Source organism: Esox lucius, chromosome 15 (assembly GCF_011004845.1).
Source record: "Esox lucius isolate fEsoLuc1 chromosome 15, fEsoLuc1.pri, whole genome shotgun sequence".
Taxonomy (NCBI): Eukaryota; Metazoa; Chordata; class Actinopteri; order Esociformes; family Esocidae; genus Esox; species Esox lucius.
This window is the reverse complement of record NC_047583.1, coordinates 12,241,731-12,265,845: the sequence shown is the minus strand read 5'-3', so window position 1 is coordinate 12,265,845 and position 24,115 is coordinate 12,241,731. Positions and strand designations below refer to the sequence as shown.

Sequence of the window (24,115 nt, the reverse complement as noted above, 5' to 3'; positions counted from 1 at the left end):
GTCTTTGGAAGTATTGCACACGGATGCAGCAGGGTGACGTGGGTGACAGTGTTCACCCGGTGAAATGTTCGATGGATGGACTTGCTCAGGTATTTATAGTTATTCAATAAATTGCAAGTGACAGCTGCAACCCATGTTAAATATTCCGAAAAGATTTTAAATATAAAAAATATTATTTATTTAAAAGCATTTCGACTCTAAACAGCATTCCTTCTATACATGTTGTGGATGCAGAAAGATTAAGTTAGTCTGACCTGTCAGAAAAATATTAAATCCCTGCAAAAACAGTGCTATTTTTTTTATTATTTCCAAAAAAATACTATGCAGCATAATGCTCGTTGCTTGTAGATGCTATAGCCTGCTGTTATCCTACCTTAAAACACATTTCACAGCCTACCCGCATAGATCTATTAAAACAAGTCTGAAACGCCTTGCTTTTCGAGCTTCAACCACTTAATAATTTAATTGCCTTCATCCTGAACGGATAAAAAAACATGCAGTGTATTAAAACCTGTCTCTGTTTAGTGTTTCATTAGGAGTGTAAAATGCCTATATGAATCGCATGTCCAACTGGATATGATTCTGTGTGCCTAGAGGTATAATTGTAGCGCAAATGAATAATGGCTAGAGCCTACAACACTGTACGCCTGTGTGTCTTCTCTGTAGGCCATGACTACGCATGCGAGAGTAAATGGGCAGGATTCTCAAGTCGGTGGCATAGGCAGTGAGAACAGCGCAAGCACGTTTTTTTAATGCCCCTGTATGCACGTCCAGACTTTAGTGGTAGCCTGCAGATGTGTACGGAGCGAGCCTCGGCCACAGGGAGTCACAGCGATGGACCAAAACCCATGACCAGAACTTATGTCTGGTCGTCGTCTCGTCGACCTCAATATCTGTAAACATATTTTGTTGCTTAGCTGGACCGATTAAGGGCAATCGTGGGTAACACACGAGCAAGGTCCGCCGCATGTTCAATAGCCACTGTTGAATGCGGGTCGCGGTGTGCGCTTTTCGCTGTCCCAGGTGTTGAAAGCGTTCGCCAGTCGATCGCAAGGGTTGACAGAAAACGTCTTCGTTCGAGAAAATACACATTGACTGACGTGAATGCTGAACAGCAAGTTGCATAACATAGCTCTGAGCAGAATAAATGGGATTTCAGGTCCTCGAATGTTTGAAGGATGGAGAGATTTTTCCCGTCAACCGTTCCGCTGCTTATTCTCAGCTGTCTATGTGTCTCTCGAGTCTTAGCGGGTAAGTTAATGTTTATTTATATATCTTTTCAAGAAATTTGGCAACATCACTCATGTATTTTCCGTACAGTGCAAACATTACTCAAACGTGAAGCATTAGGGGAGTACAAATAAGAAATGCCATTAAAATAAGAGAATGTTTGACTTGGCATTTAGGGAAAACAATGTGCAAAGAATGATAAAAACCTTTATGTATAATGACCTGCATTAATTAAGTAGAATACACTGGTGAAGAAACCCCCTAATTAGACTGAAACAAACATGCAGTATTTTCTAGATTTAAAGGCAAGACAAATGCATTTTCAGCAGTTCAGTACCAATCGTTTTGATAGCAGACGTTACGTTTCCAGACTGCAATATTAGCTACTCCGTGTAATGTTGTATTTATCATTTTATATAATTTAGTACTATAAACAAGAATAACACTAGACGTTGTTCCAAGAATTTGCCAAGTGGTTACATTCATACTATTAAAATGTATATGACATTGAATTGACAATCACAACAGGTTATAGGTTACCAACTGTGTGTGTGTGTGTGTGTGTGTGTGTGTGTGTGTGTGCGAGTGCGCGCGCGCGCGTGCGTGAGAGTGTGTATGTTACCTTATGTTACGTCAAGCTGACCTTTGAATATAATATGTAGTAGGCCTTCATGGTACATGTCTTAAGTCCCAGGTAAGGACACTTGAACATTTTCATAAACATAATTAATTTTCAAATTCTTAATTAGCTAACATGATTTGTTTCAGGAAATTAAAATGTTTGGTTTGATTTTTATCACAGAATGATAGAGTAACATAACCCTTGTCTGTTTTGGCTTCTTGCACACATCACAATAATATTTAATGTCTTTACCGCAGGAACAAAACAAATATATCTTAGAATCATGGCAGTGAATGTACTATTGGCACAGTTTGCGATACATTCCGTTGAGGAAAAGTCTTCACATATATGAGTTACAGCTACTAGTCAGGAGCCCAAATGTGGTTAAAGAGACTCTTCATCTCCACTCTCCTTCCAAATCACTAGCTGGCTTGAAAGCTTTCTAAAATGTTTCTAAAAAGGTTTTACCCCGAACACCTAATATTAGAGTATGTTAAATACTGTACATTTGGTACAAAGTTGGCCTTGTTTCTTTGATTGTACCTTCCTTTTTAGTCCATTGTTTCCCTCTAAATTGTCAATTTCCATGAGTTACAAACTGTTTTGAATGCCATCTCACTTCAGTACTTTCTCTTAAGTCTTGGTTGTAATTTAGGCAAGTCACTTGGTGTTGGTGAATCATTACAATTACAGTTTACAATTTTGACTTCAACAGTACACCCTGCACACAGAAAGAGACAGACAGGCATACAGGCATACAGACCGAGACAGACGAACTGACAGTCAGGCAGACAGACAGAGGCCAGAAGACAGACAGGCAAAAGACAGGGACAGGAAGACAGGCTTACAGACAAACAGAGACCGGCAGACAGGCTTACAGAGAGCGGCGACAGACAGACATATGCTGGTGTCTGGCATTATTGAATGTGGAAACAGTTTAAGAAGAATCATTTGTTAGATGGCTGTGTAATTGAAACGTTTGGTGAGTTGTTTGGCACTAGATCAGTAAACAAAAGCAGAGAACAGACAATGGTACAACTCTGTTGGCTGAAGTTCAGCCATAATGACCGCTACAATCACTTAGAAATTCATGTTTTCCTTGTCAATCATACAGAATGACCATGACGACAGGCTGGTGGTATTTTAATAGAAGGCCAACATGGAAGAGAGAAAGAAAATGTTAGCCAGCTACAAGCTGCAGCCAACAGAAGCAGAAGTGCAAAGTGTCATGTTTTTCTGATCAGTAGTATGAGTCTGATTATATTTGCCTTAACTTACATTCTGATGGATGAGAGGGGACACGCGTGTGCGTGTGTGACATTAACTCTAACCCTAATTCTAACCCTAAACCTTAATATAACCCTAAACCTAATTTTAACCTCAACACTTGGCAAAAATAGCAAGGACTGGCAAAAATGTCCTCACCTATCCTCTGTGTACCTGATTCATTATAGTTATTAGGAATTCTGGTCCTCACAAGTATGGTAAAACATGCACACACAGGGCTGAGGATGTGTGACTCACATCCCTAGAATGCACAGATTAAAGGGAAGGCTAAATTATGTTTCTTTCCTGCTGGTTTCTGTCAGGGTATATTTAAGAACTGTTGAGTGAGGTTAAATGAAATACGACTCATTCAAGAAGTGTCTGCTCAACACCTTTTCATAGTGAAACATTTTATTTTCCATCTTGTAATTTTCAGAGAACTGAGATGGACGGATATGAACGATACTAGTTGCTGTGGTTAAGAACACACAGCACACCGACTGACCGAATGAAGCTCCAGGGCACGTTATCCATCCCAATGTTGTCGGTGCGATAGCATTATTTGCATAGAAACAGAATGAATATAGTTTGGAATTAATGCCAACACTGTCCAATTCATTATATTTCTATGCATTTATCCTTTTTGAAAAAGTGGGCCCTGGCCACCAGGCCTGTGAGTTGTCCCTGCCAACAGGCTGACGTATCCTTGCCATGTCTCTGACGCAGTTTCAGTCGGCTCGGACACCCGGAGTGGGAGGTGGGGGGAGCTGGCAGGGGGTATTGATGCTGGGCCGAGCTGTTGGCGGGTGGGGAACAATCTGCCATTTAGAGCCTGTGAGTGCAGTATTTAAATGGAGGGGTGGTTTGGGTATTCTGTGTGGGTCTGTTCTGATGCTGTATATGCTCCTGGCCCTAGCACAGATACACACACACACAGACACATACACACACATAGCACCCCTCGGCAGCTTACCGGAGCATAAAAATACTGTTATTTTCTCCTGTCTGTTAATGTCCTTGGGGAACTCCCAGATGGTAGGAGTTACGCTAGAATAGACTGTGGAGACTCAGGTGGGCCTCCAGGAATTTACCTGTAGCTCAGCTCACTCTCTGTAATAGCATGCTGTCTAACTCTGCTGCCAGAGCTGTACCAGGCCAGACCTGCTCCTCCCTGCTACCGCCACCGCCGCACCGTCTGAGGCCTCAGATCTGTGGTCCTTTTGAAATGGCATTGGTTTGCATGACACAAACTCTGCCCCCGGTGGCCACGTCTAGTGTTAGAGCTGCAGGCCCGGGGCAGGGGGGCCCTTCTGACAGAGTGGATGGAAAGAAACGTGCCTCCCCCTCCACGGGCCCAATGAATACGCTCACCGGGAGGTAGGAGAACAGGAGAGAGACAGAGGGAAAGAAACAGGTGAAAAGGATATTGACTTAAAGTGAATAAAAGAGGAAAACAGGAGAGAGACAAAGTAAAGGAGAAAGGAGAACAGGAGACCCAGAGTTTGAGAAAAGAGGGTGAAAAAGAGGAGGGAAATGTTATTTGTTCTTATTTTTATTTATTACTTTACCTTCATTTATACAGGCAAGTTATTAAACAAGCAATTTGTTATAATGACAAATGATAATGCAACACATCCATTATGCATGATAAAAGTTCAACACATGATACAGTATTTGTTGAATAAAAAAAATGAAAATATACAAACATAGCAGCCCGTTTTAAAAAGCAAACAAACAAATAATACTTCATTTCAAATATGCAGACAGACCTAGAGAAAGAAAGTCGACAGCGAAAACTAGGCTCCGACCTCTCTTTTCCTCCAACATCTCCCTTCCAGTTCCATTCTTTGAGGCCAGAAGCTGGGCATTAACCCCAACATCTGCCCGACTTCTCAACAGACTGACTTACACTCTGCGAGGATGAGATGGATAAAGAGGAGAGAATGATGAAACAGGGATGAAGAGAGCGAATGAAGGGATGAGGAGAAAGTGAAACAGGGATGAAGAGAGTGAATGAAGGGGATGAGGAGAAAGTGAAACAGGGACGAAGAGAGTGAATGAAGGGGATGAGGAGAAAGTGAAACAGGGACGAAGAGAGTGAATGAAGGGGATGAGGAGAAAGTGAAATAGGGATGAAGAGAGAATGAAACAAGGATGAGGAAAGAGAATGAAACAGGGATGAGGAAAGAGAATGTAACAGTGATGAGAAGCGAGAGAATTAAACAGGGATTAGGACAGAAAGAATAAAACACAGATGAGGAGAGAGAGTAAAACAGAGGAATGAGGCGAGGGAGTGAAACAGTGACAGAGATACAGATGAAGACAGATTGGATGGATGAGTAGGATGGGTAACAAAGAAGTAGAGATGATTAGGAGAGACTCAAACAGGAAGTAATGGAGAACAATTAAACATCCTATCATATTGGTGTGCTGTGGTGTTGATGTTTGTGAAACAGGAAAAAGGGAGAAGAGTGAATCATCCTATCATGGATGTGATGTGTTGTTTCTGAATATGAAACAGGAAGTAATGGAGATCCGTAAAAACAGCCTATCACTGATGTGATGTGGTGTTACTGTATGAAAAACAGGAAGTAATGGAGAACAGTGAAACAGACTATCATTAATGTGATGTGCCTCTCCTGCTATATTGGCTGTGAGGATATTTCCAAAGGAGGCTTGATGGGGATTCCATTTCATTTGCAATTAATGGACAAGCAATCAGGACACCCAAATGCAAGAGCTAGTCCAAAAATCAGTACTCCTTTTTATTTGAATCAGCTGTATACAAAATGCAGCGTTGATTTTCATACTCTTGCTTTTGACATTAAATTACAAGAGTGAGAGTGTGTGTGGGTGGTAGAGTGAGGCGCTATTTTGGCGCACGCCTCTTTGCCGCTCTCTTGGAAAGCAGGTTGGAGAATTTATTTGGTTGAAGTAAATATCCAGTTGATCTGCAAAATAGAGAATATAGAAAACCCCAGGAGATATGTTTATCATAACAGCTGTGTGTTGAGAGTGGTTCCTGCCTAGAGAGTGAAAACCAGGGGAAAAAAACGTAACCTCCATCCCAATTCTAACCGTAACCCTGACTTTTAACAGTAATCCAACCCCTAGAAATTTAAATCATATTTTCACAATCATATTTTTCTTCATTGGGACTGGCAAAATTGGGGACATTTGGAGTTGAATTACTTTTTTTTACTATACTTGCAGGGATTTGTGGTCCCCAGATACAGTATAAAGATGTATCTGTAATCTGTCCACACGCACACATATACACACCTTGGATCTTGGGGCTGAAAAGCTATACTCTGGTCGTAAACATTCTGGCTAGTAGGCTATATTTTGGACCATCGCCCTTTCTTTGTTAAACCCGCAGGGATCAATCAGTTCCTGGCTGTGAGCTGCCATCCCACCCTGTACTTCTAGAACTATCTATTTCTTTACCCATACTGCACTTCTTCTGCTAATGAAAATCAGAGTTATGCATTATTCAAAGCATGTGAACATTGTTGAGGCTCTTGATGGGGGGTGTTGGAGGGAGGCGGAGCCGATCAGGAGGTGGGCTGGGGGTTTAGACTGGTTGGTGTCTGACCAGGATGAACTGTTTCCCTCCACTGTCTGAAGTGGAGGAGGCAATAAGCTGCTCCCACTGAAGTATCAGTCATTATTTCCACTCTGCTGCCCAGCTGTCAGGAGAAGCCCTACTGCCCGCAGGAGAAACACGCAATCAGATGGATGGAGACACAGATGGAGGAGGAGGGACAGGAATGAGCAAAGCGTTTCAGAGATTGTGTTGATAGTCAGATCGAGAAGGAAGGACAGGATGGCAGAAGGAAGGAGGAGAGAAATTGTGCCTATGAGAAACAATGGAGAGGGATATATACGAGAAAAAAAACGATTGTTCCCAGGGCCCATGGAAAGTCTGGAACCAGTGGGAGTCAAGCACTGGCTCTAACAGAACAGGTGATTTATAATAGAACATGGCATTGTGTTATGGCTCACAGTCTCTGACTGCACGCCTTTTGCATACCTTAATTATTCGACATCTGCTTAAGAGGCCATTTGAGACACATTTACTCTATTGTTCCAACTGTCCCTTAGGCTTTCCTGCTGTTTCCTTAACTCCTGTGGGTATGAAAGTGAGTGCTTGTGTAATGTGTGTGTGTGTCTGTTTGTATGAATTATGACTCGTTGACTCAAAGTATTCAAACGGTGTGTGTGCGTGTGTACATAAACTGGTGAGGGAGTGGGCGTTAAGGTCCCCTGTGGCAAACTACAGGTCAGCACAAACCACTGATTGCTCCATCAGGGCACATTAACTATGAATGAATGAAGAAAAGCTCAGCCAACTGTATGCGATAACGCAACAACTCAGGCGAGGAGCAGGAGAGAACAGAAGCGCAAACCGAGGAGTGTTTGCTCCTACAATCCTGGGATTATTCCGAAGCCACTTGTGATTCCCTCGGCATGCTCGTTAGCGACAGCTGAGGGTGTGTTAATGAACATGTGCTTATTTATCGGCACTCAAATCCCCGGCAAGAAGCCGGGTTCACTTCATTTTTCTCTTCACGACTCCAACACCTAATGCCCCCTGTGTAAACTTACATGCACCAGTGGGACGCATTACAGCGTGGAACTACTCCCATCACCGCCAGTGTCTATCTGTTTGTATGTGTGATATTTACCGATGAAATGACAAGAGGAGGAAGAGAGGAAGACAGGTCCGGGGAGAAGATGGGCTGGGCTGAGAACAATGGCTCTGTTAACGTGAGTTCAGTGGGAGAATAAGGAGGCTAAATCAGGAGTGGAGAAGACTGAGTCCTGGGCAGAGAGACAGAGTCATGGGGAGACAGAGACAGAGTCTTGGGCAGAGAGAGACAGAGCCCTGGGGAGACAGAGACAGAGTCTTGGGCGGAGAGAGACAGAGTCTTGGGGAGACAGAGACAGAGTCATGGGCAGAGAGAGACAGAGTCCTGGGCAGAGAGAGACAGAGTCTTGGGCAGAGAGAGACAGAGCCCTGGGGAGACAGAGACAGAGTCATGGGGAGACAGAGACAGAATCCTGGGCAGACAGAGACAGAGTCCTGGGGAGACAAAGATAGAGACAGAGAGGGGAGAGGCTGGTATGAGGGAGAGACAAAGAGGAGAAAATAAGAAAGTGAGGAAGAAAGGAAGAAAGCGGAGAGACAAAGAGAAAGAGATGGAAAGAAAGACAGAGAGACGGGGGGAATGACAGTTCTGAGTGGCGAGAGAAAGGCCTGCAGAAACCCGAGAAGAACATTCATTAAATAATGATAGACTGCATTGATCAAGGGGCAGCGGGAGCACTGTGAGAATGGGACTAGGCAGTAGACTGTGTGTGTGTGTGTGTGTGTGTGTGTGTGTGTGGGTGTGTGGGTGTGTGGGTGGGTGGGTGTGAGAGAGTTTCATAACAGGTTCTTACAATGGTTGGGGAAATAAGAGGGTACATAGTGCAACAGTTTGAAGTGTTTTTTTTTGTCTCTGTAGTAGGTCAAATGTACACTGTACAGTTACATGTAGTTGTATAGCAGTGACACACACACACACACACACACTGACCCTGTTTCCATCCAAATGTTTTAGTCATGTCGGTAGAATATTATGAATGTCAAAAAACTATTAGTTCACCACGGTAGGATTTTTTTTGTGTTTTGTCAAATTAATTCTGGAAGTTGACAGAATAACAATTACATTTGTAACAATGTAAATTTGGTCACACAATGATTATGTTCTCTGGTCGTCTGCATGCAGTTTATCAGGCCCCAGATGAAACAGATCATGATGAACTGGGTGATGGAAGTGTACGAGAATGACCTTTATGTTCTTTTCCAGTAATTGCCAAGGGGCTGATTCTGGTGACATGATGATGATGCATGGCTGCCATTTGACAAATAGCCTTCCACTGTAGGCTTCCACTGTATGTTTCCATTGTAGGCTTCCACTGTATGTTTCCACTGTAGGCTTCCACTGTATGTTTCCATTGTAGGCTTCCACTGTATGTTTCCATTGTATGTTTCCACTGTATGTTTCCACTGTAGGCTTCCACTGTATATTTCCACTGTAGGCTTCCACTGTATGTTTCCATTGTAGGCTTCCACTGTATGTTTCCACTGTTGGCTTACACTGGACGGTTCTACTATAACCTTCTACTCTAGCCTTCCAATCGTTTGGCTTCCATTCTGAGGTCACTCAGCCTCCCAACATGCTCAAAATTCACCAAAAATGTTCTTGTTTGTTTGTGCTCCATTTGTGCTGTTGACATTTTCGTTTGTGCTGCTCCACTGTTTAATATTTTAGACATTTAATTACAGGTGATGATGTCACCAGCCCCCAACCAGCTCCAAATTAACTCTAAATGGGCTCATTTGTTGGTGCTCTGTTTGTGCCGGTCAAAGATTTGTTTGTGCTGCTGTAATTATTTTGATATTAAAGAATATAGGTCATTCTGAGGTCAGTCAGCCCCCAGCACAATCCAAATTCACCCAAAATAGTCTAGTTTGTTTGTGCTTCGTTTGTGCTGTTAAAAGTTCTGTTTGTGCTACCACAGTGTTTTTTATATATTAGACGTTTAATTTTAACCTGCTCCAAATTGACTCAAAATATGCTAAACATTTCCAATACAGTTGAAAACATAATGACAGAGATACAGAGGAAAGAGAGTGTTGTCAATCCAGTAGGAATGTACTGTAGGTTATGTACCAAAAACTGTAGCAGCACAAAAAACTTTTACCAGCACAAAAGGAGCACAAACGATTGAGCCTATTTTCAGTCAATTTAGAACAGGTTGGGTGACTGGTGATGTCATCGCCTATAAATAACGAAGCAGCACATACAAACATTTTAATGGCACAAACCAGCACAAACAGAGCACAAATGATTGGGCTTAATGAATGACCTATAAAATATTATTTAATATCAAAACAATCATAGCAGCACAAACAACAATTTTAACGGCACAAACAGCACAAACAAACAAGAGTATTTTGGGTGAATTTGGAGCATGTTGGGGGGCTGAGTGACCTCAGAATGACCTATAAAACATTCTTCAATGTCTAAAAAAAATATAGCAGCACAAATAAAAATTTTAACAGCACAAACGGAGCACAAACAAAGCCAAAACAAGTTTTGTGTTGGTTGGGGGACCAACTTCACGCAGGTCTTTGGCTAGAGTGCAGCTTTTATGTACACTATGTAATCACCCACACATTTGTTGAGAAAATGAACCTATTTATGCAGATTTAAGAATCCTTATTGAAATTCAGTTGTGAGTTGGATAGAAATATTGCTACAGACAGCTATATACACTTAAACTTGCTATTTCTATGTCCACCTCTGTCCTTCAATTCTGCAGTTTCTTTTTAAGGACTCACGCCGTGTTTTGTAATAAAGCGAGATGTTAGCAGGCTGTCACCCCTGGAACATTGTCACCCTCATGACACTTCCCAAGCATGCCACACTACTGGCTGTCACTCTGATGACTCTGCTAACGAAGTTTCACACACATGCATGCACACACACACATTTACCAGGGACAGAGATCTGACTCAAAGTGACCCCCATCTTTCTTCCCGTGGTCCCGGTGGTGCGCTGTGGAGACATCTGTCAGCTGTTTCATTAGTCTCTCCAAGGGGAACTTACACTGCAATATCAGACTTTGCCCAGGTCCAGTAAATGTGGAAACGTGACCTGTTTTGACCAAAGAATATAAAAGGCTGACCCACAGGGCTTCTGAGTAAGAGGCATAATACACTACTCTGCCCAACTACCACCATTATCCAGAGGCAGCATCTCTGGATAAAAAGGTTTCAGAGGGTTTCAGAAGGTTTCAAAGGTTTCAGATGGTTTCAGAAGGTTTCAGATGGTTTAGAAGGTTTCAGAGGGTTTCAGAGGGTTTCAAAAGGTTTCAAAGGTTTCAGAGGGTTTCAGAAGGTTTCAGAGGGTTTTAGAAGCTTTCAGAGGGTTTCCCAGGGTTTCAGAAGGTTTCAACGGACACAGAATAATGGCCAACTGTCTTCTGTCTGTCAGCCAATTTAGACTCAGACTACAGATGTACTGGATGTGAGGAGGATATTGAACAGGCAATGTTTCTGTCTGTCTTTCCCGTGACCAGTCATTCATGGGTTTTTCACTCATAAACAGGTGATTTTAGTCACAGTAACAGAAATGAATGTTTCCCAATGGGAAGCAGGGGAACTTAATGCTCTTGTGACTGGACATTTAGACTAGGCAGTTGGTTTAAGTGCTGGCTACTATGTGTCTGCAGTGCCCGTCCCTGGGGGACCAACACACATGATGATTGATAAAGTGACAATGAGTAGTCAGACAGGCGTTTTCAGGCTGCAGCCTACACGTCAACTGACCAACTAGCCCAGAGTTCCCTTCTCAGAAGTTTCTCTAAGAATCCCAAAGGACAACACACAAGGTCCACACAAACAAACACCCCAGAAAACATCTGAAAACACTGACCTGTGTTTGGTGTTGTGTCCCAGAACAAGGTGCTTCACACTGCTTTGCCCTCTCCTCTGTTATTCCTTGCATCATCAAAGTCTCAACAGCAAGCCCACAACAGAAGTGGAGTATGTCCCTAGTGGTACCCTAATCCGATTATAGGGCACTACTTCTGACCAAGGAGAAAATGTAGGGCTGTGGTCAAAGGTAGTGTCTCCTCTGTCTGGCCTTCAATCAGCGCAACAATTAGCATGATTTACTCTGCTTAGCCGCTAAAGCAGCCAATAACCTAATGGAACCTGACCGCTAAATAGATTTATACGTCAGAATTACATCCCAAGATTATGAGTGTCCGCTCTCCCCATTCATCTGCTCCCCTTCATGGTGGGTGTCATCGCCCCAAAGCGGAAAGCCCCCATGACTCTTTATCATGCTGTACTGGACATCCACTGTGGAGCCGCTAGGAGACAGGGAGCCCTCTGTCTGAGTAGTAGAGTAGGATGGAAGATATTTTTATTTACTCCGCAGACATTCCTCCACCATGTGGATCTCCATGACCAAACCCCTGTGATCATTCAAGCGAGCCCTGGTAATGATCACCCCATTCAATATAGGGGATGTATTAAATGAAAGCCTCATTCCAGCCTGTACCTCCATACGTACATTGCTAAAATTCTCATTAGGAAGACATAGTAGTTCAGCAACATTTTAATCATAATATTCTGCCACGTTCCACCAACCTTTTTTGTTGACAAGAGTGGCCTATACCTTCCACGCATTACTTTGATATGCGTCAGTGAGAAGACGCAACGCCCACAGAAAATAAATGGGATACCTGCGTACAGCCTCCACGACAACGCTGAAGCCACTCATCCATAATGCTGTGCAGGTTTACTGACATGCCTGAATTTAAGCAAAAACACCATCTGCTAAGTACATCTACACATCTGCTACACCCAGAATGGTACTTGTGTAATGGTGCTGCTAGTGGTAGACAACATAGAGAGAAAGAATACACTAAATCTAGACACAGTTACACACAAAATGGGTGGTTTACAGTGGAGGTGGCTTGATGTGGTGAACATAGTCTTATTAGTGTCTGTGGGACAGACGGCCGGTTCCTTAGGGCCAGAATACAGGGTAAGAAACTACTCAGGGGGCAGGATGATTTTTCATGGTCATGATTGACCTGGGGGGGGAGGAGAGGCAGAGGAGAGACAGAGAAACTAGAGGGAGAGCGTGTGTGGTGGAGATAATGACATCTCTAGGTACGGCCTGGTCGCTGCAGAATAGTTCATAACCGTATCTCACCTCAGATAACAACACATGAGCCAACACACACAACAGAATATGAGTTACATGACTACAGTTAATTACTTTGAATTAATTAAACTTCCATGGCATGCAGCACACACACACACACAACTTCAAATTACATTAAAGGAACAGTAAAAGGTTATTCAACTATATATGGTTCCTCTTCAGATGCATGTAATTACATTTAATATTCAACAGATAATAAATGCTAAACTATTTGTAATTCAACTCTTAATTGGAAGCCTATTCAAAATCCAACCTTGATAAATCGCTCCACATTGCATTAGACTATAATTCTTATGAGTCATAATTATGCTGAATGAATGTGAATAATTGACCAGGCCTGGCCATTTACGACCCTTTGGGTAAGTACCAGTGATGAGTGAAATGACCCCAGGATTGTTCCTGAGGATTCCGTCTCCGTCGGCCCGGCCATTCAGGCCATGGCTGAATCTAGTTGCCCATGCCCAAGATGTCCCTTGGAGACACATAGAAACCATGTTATGATTCTATTCATGATGAAGAAGCACTATATTAAGGCCATTACTGCACACACACACGTGTCCTGTGCTCTACCTTTTAGGTAGTGAAGAACTATACCATTATCTTCAGCTCTCTTTTAATCCATCTCTGCGTGGTGGGTCCACAGACAGCTTGGCGGCTCCTGTCAATGTGACCATCAAGGCTCTGAAGGCCAACTCTGCCGTGGTGACATGGGACATCCCAGAAGGGGATCCGGTCATTGGCTTCGCCATCACACAGCAGGTGAGAGACAGACAGAGCACAGAGCAGAGGAGGAACACACACATACACACTCGTCAACCTGGGATTAATTAGTACCTGTCACCCGCCAACTCTCCGTGGTGTTCCCACACAGCCAGCCAGCCTCTTGCTCTTGTGGAAACATTGTGTCCCAGAACATTGTGTTGCTAGGACGATCGAGGCAGAGCTCCTTTCTCCTCTGTGGCAGAGGTGGAAGATGACAGCTGTGTAAAGACAGAATAGCGGTATCGTTTCCCACTGGCACGCAGTCATTGCACAGCACACAGTCTTTGTGTTGTAATGTACACACAGACAGCTCAGCGTTGTGATGCAGGTGGCCAGGTATGCTAACAGAGCAGATTACCTGCCTGTTGATGCGGCTGTCTGACCAGTAGGTTCTGATTTTGCCCAGAGAATAAAAACTAGGAGTCACGTGTTGATGTTTTCATCTTTGCATGTAACAACCAAAATTAGGAAATGAGAGGAGGGTATTGAAGCAGTAGGCCCTGAGTATTTAAAGCGTTTGCAATGGGATGAAAAAACCTGACAAGCTTTATTAGAACTATACTTAAGATAGCTAGTAGTGTTCGTTGCAGGCAAAAGATCAAGGCTTCAACCGTTGAAGAAGATTCAACAGTCCAGCTCCATTCCAGCCCATCAGGGAGATGATTTCCTTATCCCTGGTACTGTCCATCTGACTGCTGACCTCTGTCTCCACTACTACCAGACCCAGCTCCAGTCCTCAATCTATATCCGTTTACTACCACTAGAATGCCTTTTAACTGGGACTGAGAGTGGGTGGCTGATGTCTGTGAGAGGTTTACAAGGGCTCCATGTTGGGTGCCTTTTCTATTCAATATGAGTGGATATTTTCTATGTTGCACTGCTCACTGAACACGCCTTTGTAATAATGTGCCAACAGAAGAAGGACGTACGCATGCTGCGCTTCATCCAGGAAGTGAACACCACCACCCGCTCCTGTGCATTATGGGACTTGGAGGAGGAGACAGATTACATTGTGCATGTGCAGTCCATCAGTGTGAGTGGTCCCATGAGCCCGCACAGCGAACCCAAGCGCTTCCGCACTCCCAAGGAGGCCGAGACTCAGGCCTCGAAGAGTAAAGGTAAAAATCCAGCTACGATACATTACAGGCCATTTAGCGGACACTTCTATCCAATGCAGCTTACAGTCATGCATACTATTTATGTGTGGGTGGCCCCGGGAGCCACAAAACAATGCTTGTACCATGCTCTACCAGCTAAGGGTTAGAGGGCTGTGAACTCAACCACACAAGCATGCACACAAAACCGTATGCTAAGACGGAAGTTAATACATACATATCCTATGGAGGAAAAAAAGTATCTGTACTTTATTGTAATACACATACAGGCCATTAAAAGAAGAGGAAACAGCAGTGCACAGTGAGGCTGAGAGTACAGCTTGTCATTGGACTGTTGACAACTCTTGACTGGTTCTGTAAAGGCCAATAAAAATCAATGGGGACACAAAGCGTGAAATTAAGTTTCACAACGGAATGCTCTTAAACAATTTGCGGTGTATTGATGTGTCTCAATGTGTTCACTGCTGTCCGGCCCTGGCCTCTGTTCTATCTACTCTGAGCTTAATGCTGAGGGGATATGGTTGTCAGAGTGGTGATGAGGTATTCAGAGAAGCAGGGTGCAAATCAATGTGCTTTTGGCTCACACACTTCCTTCACCCCCCTAAAGCTCTCGCTCCCTCACTACTTACACCGACTCACAGGAAGCAGAGATGTGGCGGCAGCACCGGACGTGGGGTTCAGTCCTCAGGCACAGGGCCAGCCACATAAACTTGGGACGCGAATTAACTTGGAAATTTCCAGCATTCCCGACTAGAAGAAACTAGCACAGAGAATACATTCTACAAACTGGGTTGCGTAGCAAATTTTGTCGCAACCTCTGAACATTCACTTATTAAAAGCCAACTGATGTTTACATTTACCGGAGGGGAGGACACTGCTTCTTTGCACCCTGTATAATCACTGTGATACATTTGTATAACTTGGGTCGGATAATATTCTTAGTAATGTATTTTACATTTACTTCTGAGGAGTGATTATATTTGACCCATTGGTCATCTGAACATTTGAATTTTAATATCTTGTTGAAAGATCAACGATTAAAAGTTAGGGTACAATGGATTCTAGTTTCATGTTTATTTGTCACATCTACAGAAGAAAATAAATTAATACACTCCACCCTGCACAATCTCTTCCTAAATCCCTGCCTTCAGAGGAAGGATTTTCTCAGTGACTGTTCTTCAGTAACTTACTGCTGACTGTTTGGCCTTACTTTGATGGCCTGGTTTTATTAGCAAAAATCAATGCACATGCAAAAAAAAAAACTAAATAAAAAATATACTGTATTTTATAATAATGTATTTTTTTAATGCAATTATCATGGTTATTATCACCAACACTGGGCTTATCTGACATCCTTGAGTGATACTTTAACTGAGTGAATTTAAGTCCTGAATCAGCGCTGCAGATGTTACACGGACAAATTAACACTGGTTAATTTCATTTGTAGGTAAATGTGTCTGAGGCTGATTCATGTGTGTTGCCCTGTTTCCAGCCAGGTAGCCACAGTGACAAATGGCTGCAATGTGGAGGTGTGCATTAGGCCCGGGCGCGCGTAGCATTGCTCCTCAATGGGGAACAATAGAGTTTGCGCGTGAGTTGTAAGGCTTGAGTCAGAATCACCTGAGCTCATGAAAAGCAAGGCCTGAGGTAAAAACATGTCATTTCCATTCACTAAGATCATAAAGTCTTCCTCTTGCCTGGGTACATAAACTCCTTGCTCAGGCCAAATGCTATGCCATACTGTTAATATCTTCTCCCTAATTAGTCTGGATGTGAGTACCTCACAGAGGATTTGTAGAACACCAAAATATTATCTAACCAAGCCAGCTGGTCACTGAAACCTATGGTGTGGGCCAGAGCCAGAACTCACAAGGTTAAAGCTGTGTTTTGATCCAACTGCTGATGACTTTGTTTTATACAACGCCCCTCATTTTTAACCCCACCGCAAAAAACTGTGCAGCAAATAACAGAGCAGTGGAAGATTTCAGTTGAAGTCAGGCAAGGCTTTTACCTCGCCACTCCCCCATCATTAGGCAGGCTTTTTGTGAGCACACGAGTGGATTCAGACTATTTAATAGCTGCCTGTTACCAGTAATAACTCTGGTAATGTAATTGCCATGCTGATCAGCTGATTGTGCTGCTCTATGCTGATCCTCCAGACGAGGTGACCATGGAGGAAGTGGGAGCTCAGCTGAGGGCCGGGGAGTTCATCATCATCGTAGTGGTGCTGATCATGTGGGCAGGTGAGGGTGGAGGTCCAATTACACACAAAGGTGACAGAATTCCGGTAACCCTTCCAAAAGTCCTGGGATTTCCAGAAATCTTGGCTGGAGGATTCTCAATCTCTACCTGGAAAAGTTCTGGGAATACTGGGAAAGTTTACAAAATGTTGCAACCCATACACATGGACCACCACATAAACACACAGACAACCACACATAAACACAGACAACCACTGACCACCACACATACACCCAGACCATCACAGATATACCACACATACACATAGACCACCACAGACCTCAACACATACATACAGACCACCACAGACCTCAACACATACATACCGACCACCATAGACCCCCACACATACACACAGACCACCTCAGACCCCCACACATACACACAGACCACCACAGACCCTCACACATACATACAGACCACCACAAACTCCCCCACACATACACACAGACTTCCACAGACCCCCACACATACACACAGACCACCACAGACCCTCACACATACACACAGACCACCACAGACTCCCACACATACACACAGACCCTCACACAAACACACAGACCACCACAGACTCCCACACATACATACAGACCTCCACAGACCCCACACATACACACAGACTCCCACAAGTGAAAACATCATAACAATAAGAAATACAATAAGAAAATGTATAAAAATTAAAAATGGGATAAAAACATAGGAAGCTATAAGGCTAAACAGTGTGGTTAAGTTTAAGTGCTCAGTCATAGGCACGTGAAAAGAGAAGTGTTTTTAACCTGGATTAAAATATTGATACGTTTGGGGCACGTCTAAGATCTTCTGGTAGTTTATACCAGTTGTGTACAGCATAAGTGCTAAACGCAGCTTCTCCATGTTTAGTTTGGACTCTAGGCTCTACTAGCTGACCTGTGTTCATGGATCTAAGAGCCCTGCTCGGTTTATATTCTTCAAACATATCAGAAATGTATTTGGGTCCTAAACCATTCAGAGATTTATTAACTAAAAGCACTTTGAAATCTATTCTGTAACTGACTGGAAGCCAATGCAAAGATTTAAGAACCGGAGTGATGAGCTCTGTTCTCTTGGTCCTGGTTAACATTCTAGCAGCAGAATTCTGAATGAGCTGCAGCGGTTTTACAGTCTTTTTCGGGAGTCCAGTCAAGAGACCATTACAGTAGTCAACCCTACTAGAGATAAAAGCATGGATTAGTTTCTCTTGGTCTTTTTGGGACACCAAGCCTTTGATTCTGGCTATATTTAGATGATAGAATGCTGTTTTGGTGACCGCTTTGATATGACTGTTAAATGTGAGGTCTGAGTCTATCAGATCTATCAGATTACGCATTTGATCCCTGGTTTTTAGGGCCCGAGAATCCAGCCCTTTACTAATACTTGTTCTTTTATTTTTGTTGCCAAACACAATAATCTCAAGTTTTATCTTGGTTTTAATTGTAGACAATTTTGGTTCATCCAGGTATTTATGTGCTCTATACAGTGACACAGAGAGTCTATTGAGCTTTTATCATATGATTCGAGAGCCATATCTAGTTGAGTATCATCGGCATAGCTGTGGTAGTTAATGTTGTTGTTCTGTAGTATTTGGCCCAGAGGTAGCATATAAAGATTGAACAAAAGCAGCCCGAGAACTGATCCCTGTGGAACTTCGCATGTCATATCCACCCTATCAGATTCATAATTACCAATGGTGACAAAGTAACTCCGGCCATCTAGTTAAGATCTGAACCAATCAAGGACTGTCCCGGAGAGTCCTACCCAACACAGACCACCACAGACCTCCACACATACGCACCAACCACCACAGACCCCCACACATACACACAGACCACCACAGACCCCCACACATACACACAGACCACCACAGACCCCCACAAATTCTGTAAGAATGTTGTAGTCATCTGTGCAAATATGCATGTGTACCTTTCACTGCAGTAATGTGGTTTTAATTTACAGTCCTTTTTTCCTACTCTCAGGTGTAATCGCTCTCTTCTGCCGTCAGTATGACATCATCAAAGACAACGAGCCCAACAACAACAAGGACAAAGCAAAGACCTCATCAGAGTGCAGTACCCCAGAGCACCCAACAGGGGGGCTGTTGCGCAGTAAGGTATAACAACACACCCCTCCCCACCACCTCCAGCAAGTGAATGGTCCAAGCGACTTGAACGTTTACTTCCACCAACACTCCATGGCACCCTCAGAGCAACGGCCACCTCGTGGGAAAATGTGCATTCATTTAATAGCATTTTTGGCAGCACACTCTAAAAAGCACTGTTAAAATGCAAACACACATCTCTCCCGGACCATGGGCCACAACAGGGCTATAAATCCAATGCCTTTCAATCAATCCTCAGACAGCCTATCCCCCGGCACTTTGTCCAGTCACTCCCTTACACCTCAGCTGACTGACGCCTTGATCACAGATCAAATCTGACTCTTTGAAAAGTGACACTAAAATGATCACATACGTAGGGAAAACTTTAGACTCCGGCACCCTTCCAATCTGTCCAGGAACTCGATGCTTATAGCAGAATAACCCTTTATTCCAGGTTTAGAGAATAATCATCTGTCTCATCATTGCTATTCTTCCCCTCCCAGTTCCCCAAAAACAACAACAACCGGACAGCATCTGTGAACATCATCGAGGTGTGACAGCCAGGACCCCCTCTAATCCAAAGGACCGATTGTTTTCTGAACACCACAGCCGAAAGATCCTTCATGCCCATCTGCTTGTTAGAATAAGAATGGGACTGCGGGCACGCCCCATCAGCTGCGCCCAGCCTTTTGGCCCGAGGCCTGGGTGTGAACTGGGCCCCCAGGACTCCAGCGACCATGTCTCAGAGGAGAGGGTCTACATCTGGTGGCAGGACTGTGATTGCTCTAATTACTTCCAGACGGTCAAGTAGATGAGGGCCAAATGGGTTCAGCTGAGTGCTGAAAGAAAGGAGATACCAACATGGCCAAAGGAATGCAGATAACCAGGGCCAATTACCATCTTTCAATGACCATCTCTCAGCTTGTTATCAGTTAACTGAAACCCTGTTTTCATGACGCTGGAGACTGGAGCACTGAACATCTTATGAAAATGGACACTACCTACTGTATTTTCTCACCAACACATGAACCTTATGTAAAATATGTGCCTCCTATCATGCTCATCTGATGTCAGGCACCTACTGTATTTTATATTGTGTTTTGAGAGTGTACCAACATAGGTCAGTTATGTCGTTGTACCAGTTTAATAGATTTTGCTCTGGCTAAACATCATGACACGTCTAGTCTGAGAGATGTTTTCATTTCATCAGAGAGCTAGTTTCCCTCTCAGGGTTTCGAGACCACACAAGGCTAATTTAAGAGGCCTTTTTGATGGAAGCTGGTGATTATGACATTGGAGCGGGATCAAAGGATCACTCAACATGTGATGCGGTAGAAGTCTCAATTCTGTGGTATTAATTCTTGTTAGCTGACAGCAGAAACAGCACTGTCATTGATAAACAAATCTAGTCGTACCAAGAGACTTCAAATGCATCTTTTCTTTTTAACGATTAGTAGATTTGATATTGTGTATATTTTCTCTCACTTACTTTGATCAGTGATCATTCTGGAGTGGAGGAAAATGTTTTGTTTTTAGATTTAAGTTTTAAAAGGGGCCTGACTTATGGACTGGATTTTTTTTCTCTGAGGAAGGGCTAAACAGGCCTCTCCCATATCAGCAATAACAGCCCTGAGTAAGGCAGTGGAGTGTCTCACACAGGCAGGCCAGGAAGCACCCTGAGGCCACACCTGTGCACCGGCACACCATTTCCCAGCATGCTCGGCTCGGGGGCACTAATGCTGAACACTTTTGATGCAGGGCAACTTGAAAAGAGGATGAACATTGTCCGGGGGGTTTGAAGTCCCATTTTATGAGCGTCCTTGCTCATAGAATACTTTTTCTATGAATCACCCGTCATCAGCAACTTCCCATGGAAGCCGCCACTAGGATGTCAGTTTATGAGCTCTAGATGCTGGTTCTAAACAGTTACCCCTTTAATTCTGTCCCATCTGACATCATTGCTGGTTGCCAGTTTTAACAGAAGGGTTTCTAATGACTTGTGTTCTTCAGTGTGAGTCCATTCACCACAGCCAAAGTACTGTCAGACACAGACAGTGGTGTTGACCGGCTATAAAAGAGAATATGCTGGAAAGCTTCTCAACGGGCCAAACAACCTCCTCCATATCCCCACCAAGAGAACTGGGATGTGTTTTAGGGCTGATTAAAAAAAGCACTGCCTTATACTTAAGTCTATCAGTTATGTTCAACAGGTCTGACAGAAAAAGGCCCAATATGTTTGAGTGTTGTGTTTCCCTGTAACATGGCTGCAGTATGTGTTAAACCTCTGGGGTCTGTCTGTACCAGGTAGAGGGTTTAGGTGAAACAAGCAAAGAGCATACCTGGAATTTGAAATTAGAGAGCTCATCTAAAGGACGGCTTAATGTAACGCTCATTGAAGGGTATGACAGAAAAAAATGTTTTCTCAGCAGTTTTTATGTGATTTTTTAAAATGCTACCCATATTATTTGAGATTAGCATCAACCTTTTGACATTCTGAACAAGTGTGGGACTGGTATAGGAAATACAAATGTGCATTGAGGCAAAGGTTGAGGAGTCTCAAGGGCAATGTAATTGTCGTTTCATTCTAGAGACTTTGGAAAGGCATTCTTGACACTTTGCAATGTATTTCTATCACATTCTACTGCTGTCTTGTTTAGGCGACTGTACACTCAATATAAAATCATTGTAAACATGCATATAGAAGAATAGAGAAAGGAAAATATACTTGTCACAGAATGTTCCTGTGGACACCCCAAAAAGGTACCCGCCGAATATGCACAGATTGCATTTTAACAAATGTTCTCACAATAGCCATAAACAGTCATAAAGGTGGACCAGCCGTCAAGGCCTCCACCGCTGGTGAACATGTATAGAAGCACGGGTTCAGAATTAGCCCACTGCTTTTAGCATAAACACTCTATTCACCACCTTCCTCTCAAATAAAGCTGAAAAGACGGCAGACGGAAAGGCTATTTGTACAGTATACACATTCTTTATTCTACTCATGTTAAAGAATTTAGGACTTGTCACCTACCATATCAGGCTAGCCATTAACAATACATCACACAAACAAAAAACTTTTTTGTGTGCACCCACGCACACAGTAATACCACCTGTAGCCGTCACAGTGCAGACAGTGATTAACGCTGGCAAAGAGCACGCATAGACCAGCCACTGAGACACCTGATCGCGGCGAGAGGCTGGCTGATGACGGATACAACCCCAGGACTGTATCTTCCCCCTGCCTCTCCTCACCTCCACCCTTAATGACAGAGAGCAGCAGAACTGTGCTTCAATTACTCCATTAAGTAGTGATTTGTGTCACGGACGAGAGCAGGAATGAAAATGAGAAAGGTAGACAGAAACGGAAGACTGGGGCTCATTTGATTGATTGATGCAGACATATGATGGAAGGATTTACTTAATGGTGACATCTCCCATGCACTATTCTGCCGCATTAGGCCGAGAGCCATCAGGACTTCTCACTAAAGTTCCTGGGCTGAAAGTTGAAACCATCGGCCCAAAAGACAGCCGGAACAGGTACCTCATTGCAATCAATAGGCATCCGTCCACACAGTAACAGATAATGATCACCATCTCCCTGGATGGTTTCTTTGAACTGGGGCCATGTCTGTCCACAATGTGCCAACACTACATCACTCAATGCAATTATTTCTCATTCACCTGCTTCCTCGCAAGTTTTAAAATTGGTATTTTACCGTCCGTATTACTGTTGGCAACTCTCAACTTTCAGTTAGATTAGATTCATAGTTAGGCTCAACCAATTTGTTGCCTATGTAAATACATATAAATACATACACGTTCAATAATATGAATACATTTAGGGCTAATGTACTACAAGCATATTCTGTTATGTTGTCATGTTGTGGTCCAACCCTGCTTTGCAGAGCCTTGTGGAGTAGCTTCATCCTGGCACTTGGCTCTCCTGTAACAACATGCCCTCATGTCATAAGAGGGAGACAATGGGATTAATCAGTCATCCGCATTGAGGCCAAGAACATAAACTACAAAAACATTTCTATTATGAAGTTGTCAGAAACCTTGCTATATCTGAACTGACTTCTTTGGAACAAAGTTCCTAGGAAATGCATTTTAAAGTTGATAAATAACTCCACTGTATGAGGCTCCTGATCAGACTAATGTTCATAGTGTTCATAGAGTTTAATAATCAAGCATAGGAACCAGCTGGAACTACAGAGGAGAAAAGGTAGCCTTTTCTATGACTGGAAGAACTTAACATTCCACAGTGGTCTTGCGGTGGTAACCCAGACTTTTTATAGTGCCAAAACAAGCAAAATTATTTGCTTGGGAGTTGATTTGCTTTCCTCATATGATAAAAGATCAGAGGAAAGGTTTTATGAGGATTAGTTCAATGATAGTATCAGGCAAAGAATAACTATGTTGCTTGGAGTTTTGCAGTCAAAAGAAAAAGCCTTAAAAACATTACAATTAAATGCAAAGATTTTAAAGTGTGGGTCTCTTTACTTTGGAACTTTGTAATATAGTAAAATGAATCTACAAAGAAGCAAGGTTAAGAAAATGCTTTATCAATGCCATCATGTTTCTATTCCATATATACAGTAATATTAAGTCACTAAAGGTCACTGCTTAATGAGGGCTAACATGGTTCTAACATTATGCACACAATTGTAGAATTTCTAGAATGATGAACATGCTGTTTGCTTTAATATATATGATTAAACATTTACAAATAAAATAATTGTGTTGTTTTTCCTCATATAGATTTTTTTGTTAAATAACAAAAAGATCTTCCATGATTCTAACAAGGGTAATCGATGGATGACCTCAAGCTCTGTATTCATATCCACATAAGTAACCATCAACTTCCAAGTTCATTAATAGCCCATTCAAAACCGCTAGAAAGAGGTTTACAATATAATGGGATTTTTTTTGGGATTATAGGAAACATATCAAGTAAACAAGAAAGCTT

The 24,115-nt window shown here is 42.9% G+C and overlaps 1 protein-coding gene across 3 annotated transcripts; it reads left to right on the top strand.

The window, feature by feature from the left end:
* Positions 1 to 709: 709 nt before the first annotated feature.
* Positions 710 to 23,830, top strand: fndc5a (fibronectin type III domain containing 5a). 3 transcript variants are annotated; one of them, XM_010879257.3, is made up of 6 exons: positions 714 to 1,251; positions 13,556 to 13,671; positions 14,591 to 14,792; positions 16,949 to 17,032; positions 19,022 to 19,150; positions 19,647 to 23,830. In XM_010879257.3, exons 1-6 carry the CDS (start codon positions 1,179 to 1,181, stop codon positions 19,952 to 19,954), a joined length of 912 nt encoding a protein of 303 aa, XP_010877559.1. In that variant the 5' UTR covers positions 714 to 1,178; the 3' UTR covers positions 19,955 to 23,830. The 3 variants fall into 3 exon arrangements, with proteins under 3 accessions (XP_010877561.1, XP_010877559.1, XP_019909422.1); XM_020053863.3 differs by having other exon boundaries at positions 719 to 1,251; positions 19,022 to 19,155; positions 19,647 to 19,786; XM_010879259.3 differs by lacking the exon at positions 16,949 to 17,032 and having other exon boundaries at positions 710 to 1,251.
* The last annotated feature ends 285 nt before the right edge of the window (positions 23,831 to 24,115 follow it).